At 52.5% G+C, this 6,022-nt stretch overlaps 1 protein-coding gene across 1 annotated transcript; it reads left to right on the forward strand.

Moving 5' to 3' along the window:
* The first annotated feature begins 271 nt into the window (after positions 1–271).
* Positions 272–5,236, forward strand: LOC124684996 (probable lysophospholipase BODYGUARD 1). Its single transcript, XM_047219264.1, has 3 exons — positions 272–1,267; positions 1,461–1,666; positions 4,885–5,236. Exons 1-3 carry the CDS (start codon positions 272–274, stop codon positions 5,213–5,215), a joined length of 1,533 nt encoding a protein of 510 aa, XP_047075220.1. The 3' UTR covers positions 5,216–5,236.
* Positions 5,237–6,022: the final 786 nt, after the last annotated feature.

Genomic DNA, 6,022 nt, shown 5'->3' on the forward strand with positions numbered 1-6,022 from the left:
ACGGCCACAAGAAAAAGTATTGTATTCTCCTCCCTCACCCGCCTCCCCACCGTGCTTAAATGCGGCTTGTTTTTTGTATGCTAGGCTAAATAAACCCGTGGCTGCTCTGCTCGTTTACCCTTACAAAAAGCTCTCACTCCCCTGCTTCGGCTCGCAGTAGCGCACCCACCCCGCCTGAAAGTGCCATCCCCTGCGTCCGGCGCGGCGCCTCCGGTGGTTGATCGATCGTTGGGGAGGGTGCGGGCGGCGATCGATCGGCGGAGGGCCAGCAATGCACCTTGCGACGTGCGTGTGGCAAGAGAAGAAGGCGGCGGCGGCGGGCATGGGCGCCGCGGCCGGTGAGTGGGCGTTCAGCAGGGCGTCGGTGTGGGCGCTGCTTGCGGCTGCGGGCGGCGCGCTGAACTGCTTGGTGAGCTTCCTGGTGTTCTCGTTCCTGGACGTGCTGGACCCGGTGCTGTGCGTGGTGTACAAGGTGGTGGACTACGCCGTGGAGGCGGAGTGGAAGCCGTGCTACTGCTCCGCGGCGGCACGCGAGGGCGGCGCGGGAGGTGGTGGCGGTGCTGGTTCCGCGGCGGGGACGCTGTTCGCGCCCCCGCGGGTCTCGGCGGCGGGGGCGGGGCCGAAGGTGGTGCGGCTGTCGTCGTCGTCGGCGAACAAGATGCAGGTGGAGGACGTGTCGGACACGCTGTACGTGCGGGCCTCGCTGCTGTCGGACGCGACGCGGAAGCCGGGCCCCTCCGCGCCGGCGCTGACGGTGAGCCCCGCCATCGCGGAGCTGATCCGCGGCAAGCTCGACCGCGCTCCCCGCCCGCCGCGGCAGGCGCCGTGCTGGTCCGACTGCGACTGCAAGCAGTGCCACTCGTGGAGCACGGGTGCCCGGTCCTCCCACCTCTACGTCCACGTCCAGTCCCCGCCGCCTCCGCTGCCGCTCGCCTCGCCGTCTGCGACGGAGGCGGTGGTGTTCATCCACGGTTTCATCTCGTCCTCGGTGTTCTGGACGGAGACGGTGTTCCCGGCGTTCAGCCCGGGCGCGCGCAGCAAGTACCGGATGTTCGCGGTGGACCTGCTGGGGTTCGGCCGGAGCCCGAAGCCGGCGGAGTCGCTGTACACGCTGCGCGAGCACCTGGAGATGATCGAGCGGTCCGTGCTGCAGCGGTACCGGCTGACGTCGTTCCACGTGGTGGCGCACTCCCTCGGCTCCGTGCTCGCCCTCGCGCTCGCCGTCAAGTACCCCGACGCCGTCAAGTCGCTCACGCTGCTCGCGCCGGTACGTACTCGATCACTTGCCGTGCCCACTACCATCTGGACTGTGCATGCATTTCCCATGCATTTACTCGCCGAACCCCATCCCATCTCCGGCCGATCTCCAGTGTCCATTAATGGAGTGGCACTCCTTGGCCACTTGGCCTGTGCTGATGACCATGTAGTAACGATTTAAAGCTCGGTGGTGGTGTAAACAGCCGTACTTCCCGGTGCCGGAGGAGGAGGCCGGCGCGGCGACGCAGTACGTGATGCGGCGGGTGGCGCCGCGGCGGGTGTGGCCGCCGATCGCGTTCGGGGCGTCGATGGCGTGCTGGTACGAGCACGTGAGCCGGACCATCTGCCTCACCATCTGCAGGCACCACCGCGTCTGGGACCGGCTCTTCAGGATCGTCACCAGAAACAGGTAAACCAACGCCGACTCTTTTCTTTGCATCGCATGCACCTCCTTCGTGTTTGTTGTTTTACCACTAAATTTCCCGCCTTTCTATCTTGCTTTCTCGTGGAGTAGTGTACCGGTATCTGCGTGTGTTTTCTTCCCAACCACCTGACCTGTCCGTGCCTGCATGTCCCTCGGCCCCGCGACATGTACACGCACACGAGTCGCCAAGTAGAACCCACAGATAAAAGTAGGTTCAACTCCAGCTCCACCGATCCTCCTCTAATCATCGGTCGACCGATATCTAACTCTAGTTTTATTTCGAAACGAACACATTGCTGCTAGCTAGCTAGCTAGCTCCATGGCATTCAATACGCCTGAGACTGGCAGACGACCGCCACAGCTGTCGTTCCTTCACATTTATGGCGCCACGCGTTGTGACAGCGAGTTCTCACAAACTTCTTCTCAGTGATTAGAATCTGTCTTTCACACATGCTCCTTCAGTTTTAGATTTTTTAAAATTTTAAAACCCCACACTACTTTGTCTCCAAAAATTATGGCGTTAAATATATGGATAGAGATATACTACTACAAGACGGGTGTGAAATCTCAACGCGAGATTCTTTCTATTATTGGGCTACACAAAAATATGAAATCTACGGTAGTTTTCTTTTGGATGTTTGAGAAACTCAGATTCATGCATTTGTCATTTTTTTGATGTAGCTCAAAATAGACATTATTCTTGTTGACAGTTTGCACGTTGGAGGTATACATGTTTTTTATATATATTTTTAGAGACTCACAAATGTGCTCTTTTATAAGAAAAAATGACCAATGGTTCCTATACGCATAAAATCTCCACTCCTCCTGCGACGTACCAGTAGGTTTTTTTGTACTCATGAAATGTTTATTAAACGAAGAAAAAATTGGCGAACGAAATATTAGTGTCCAGTGCCCCCTCCATTTTTATATGTAAGGCCACTATCAATAATACATTTCCCTAATGTATAAAACCACTAACTTTAATCAAGCAAAATATAGTACTCCCACCGTTTCAGTTTACCTGTCCTACGCAAAAATTGCATGCAACCATAGAGTAAGAGGCACCACACATAATACGTTAAATTATCCTAAAATACATACAGTACAAAAGTATTTTTTATATAAATATTTGCGTTACCAAAAGTAGTACTCCGTATTTGAAATGTAGCCTTCCTATAAGAACGGAGGGAGTACGAGTGGATGAGCAGTAGGAGACATGCGAAACGGAGTAAGACAGGGACGGCGAAATAGCGGGATACGGGTTCGCGCTCAATCGCTGTCGTGGTGGCGGGTTCCCTTAAATGATCGCCGTCTAATGTTGTTCGGTGACACTAGTGGGTGGTACTTGGGCGGTGTTGACGGGGTGAGGTCGACGCACGCCGCGCTTGTCCGCCCGGAATTAACCACTAACACCCATACATGATGCCCAACTAATCCAACCTTAGTTACATAGGAGTATCCCTGCGCAGAATTAATCGTTGTAGTACAAAGGGGCTGGATCACTAGTTGGTGCGGTGGTAACATCCACCGGCCGGCCGGGGAGTTTCGGGTAGCTCAGTCATCACACGACGCGATGACGATCTGAGATTCCACGGTGCAATTCTCCCAGATGAGGCAAAAGTAGAGCTCACTGCAGTACGCGGCGGTGGGTGCGTGCGCGCGCCGGGCATTTCGGGCACGACACTCCTGCGCGCAGGTGCGGCCTAGATTGGCGGTGGCTCACCACCCTCGCCATAAACGGCAGCCACCCCGCCGGCCGGGACCCACCAGCCACGACCCACCATTATATTGGCCACTGCAAAAGTCATCGGCCGGTACACTCACCCTTAATACTCCTACTTGGTGGTGCCACTGTGCACGCCCATCTGTCCTACCCTTATTTTTTGGTTGAGAAAAATCTCACCAATTATATTTTAGTTTTAAAGAGTCATCGGAAATATGAAAACAAGAGCTTCCGCTCGTAAAATCTGTACGAAATGTAGGTTGATTCGTAGGCCTGAACGAATCGGAGTCATTTGCTCTAATCCAAAGCATAAACAAAGATAGAGCTAATCTTTCGAAAAAAGAACTTTACACTTTCTAACTAAAGAAAAAAAGAACCGAAAGTTCATGCAGAAATGGTCAAATTACAAATATTTTTTTGAAATAATTAAAGTAAAGGGTTTCATCAATTTTTTGACCGTGAAAAGGATGTTTTTTTCATCATATTGTTTACAAACTCCATGGATTCCTGCAAGTTTCATCCATCCGACGAGCTATAGCCTATAACTAGCTTGCCGTTGATCTGGACCGTAGATTCGGTGCGAGCATGTGAGCAACGATATACGTGTCGTGTCGACCACGGTGAGTAGCTAGCTACATAGTATAGGGCTAGTACCACCGCGCGCGTACTAGCTGTAGTAGCTAGCCCCGCGCCTACGTACGTGTGCCTTGAATTGGTTCCGTTGTGCAGATGCACTACGTGTGCCTCCATCGATCTCGGTGGACCTTGCACGGCCAGGCAGCACGTATCTTGGAACGAAAGGCTTCCTCTTCCCTTTCCCTTTGTCGACCGATCGACCTGGTTCAACAGTGATACGGCTGGGGTCCCGTATGAAGTACCCTGTCCAACTAATGCATGGATTAAGTGCCAAATCAAGGCCTTATAATTGGCCGGCAACTGGCTACAATCTCACATGGCTAACTGTTCCAGCCTACCATAACTTGACACTAATAGTTAGTAGTAGCACTGACTGAACGGTACACTTATTTATTTTACCAAGCCTAGATACACTGCTTCTGCAATGAGGTGCTGCAGGAATAATTATTGGTTACCTGAAAGCCAGGACAGTGGAGGACATTGTAGGCTGTGTAGCGTGGTAGTGGCCATAAATGAGCATCTTACCATAAGCATGCATGGATGCCATGGCTGAGATCTAGTAGACGAGTTAAGTTTGGGTTCAAAGCTGCATATCGCAAGTACACATGCATGATCCATGCCCCTACATGCATGGCCCGGACAATGCAAGAAGCTAGCTAGCCGAGCAATGCAAGTGGAGTGCAGTAAAGAGCAATATGGTTGCGCAGCCACAAGATTTCTCTCGCTTCCACTAGCTAGTGGCAGTACTCCTCCACATGCATATATACGCATATGTTTCAGTGAATGACAATCGGGCGGCCGTTAACGCTGACTGTAAATGACACCATGTACGTATACATTGCAGGATGCGGACGTTCCTGATCGAGGCCTTCATGTGCCACACCCACAACGCGGCCTGGCACACGCTGCACAACATCATGTGCCTCAGCGCCAGCAAGATGGGCGCCTACCTCGACGTCGTCTCCAACAACCTCTCCTGCAAGGTCGCGCTCTTCCACGGCCGCGACGACGAGCTGCTCCCCGTCGACTGCACGCTCGCCGTCGGCGCTAGGGTGCCCAGGGCCAGCGTCACCGTCTACGACAACAAGGACCACATCACCATCGTCGTCGGACAGGAGGAGCTCTTCGCCGCCCAGCTCGAGGCCATATGGACCGCCGCCGACCACCGCGACTAGCAGCACCTTCTTACCTACCGCTACAGTAGCCAACAGTGCACAGAAGAGGCGGGGGGTGATCGGGAAGGAGTTAATGCTTGGCCAGCGGGAAAGAAGGCAATAACGGTTACCCTGCATGCTTGCTTGCTTGCAAGAGCAAGCAGCCCTAGTAGGATGGGACGAGCACCTCTGCCATATCCTCTCCAAGGACTATAAATACATACAGTTGTATCATTTGCTTTTTTCTTTTCTCTTTCTTTCTTCTTCTTCTTCTTGGTTTTTCCCTCGTAATTAATCATTAATCAATGGTAAAGTGTATTGTAACAATTGTTTGATTGCGCCAACTTGGCCGACTGTCATCACCAACAACTCCACAAGTGTAATATAATACTCCAAGTATATATGGACGCACCAGAGAAGAGAATTGATTAGCCTGCCCAAGTTGGTTCCTCTATGTGAGATGGATGGATGCTTCTCATTCGTATGCATATCACATGAACATGAACATGGCCTGTGCGTTGTGACAGGCCCGAGTTGCTCGAATCGGGGCCTGCTCCAATTTATTTCTGAACAGAGCGAAATAGACTAGCAGTCACATTGATCGCCAGCCGCTCTGTCTGTCAGTCAGTGTCTGCCTCTCCCTGTGTGCTGTCTTTTCCATCCTCTCATCATTCTTCTTCCAATACTATGATTCTCGTGGTTAGTAATTACATTGTCCTTCCATCGAAAGAAAAATATCCCAGTTTATGTAAACTGATCATTCCCGGCACGTTGATTCGCTACTGGCCTCTGAATTTTCAAGTCTGGACACATTGCCAGTTTGCCACT

This window comes from Lolium rigidum, chromosome 1 (assembly GCF_022539505.1).
Source record: "Lolium rigidum isolate FL_2022 chromosome 1, APGP_CSIRO_Lrig_0.1, whole genome shotgun sequence".
Lineage (NCBI taxonomy): Eukaryota > Viridiplantae > Streptophyta > Magnoliopsida > Poales > Poaceae > Lolium > Lolium rigidum.

Bases quoted from the DNA above. Each gene is read 5' to 3' on its own strand.
- LOC124684996 (XM_047219264.1), top strand. From the start codon at position 272: ATGCACCTTGCGACGTGCGTGTGGCAAGAGAAGAAGGCGGCGGCGGCG. The intron at 1,268-1,460 runs GTACGTACTCGA...TGGTGTAAACAG, and splicing joins CGCTCACGCTGCTCGCGCCG to CCGTACTTCCCGGTGCCGGA. The intron at 1,667-4,884 runs GTAAACCAACGC...TATACATTGCAG, and splicing joins AGGATCGTCACCAGAAACAG to GATGCGGACGTTCCTGATCG.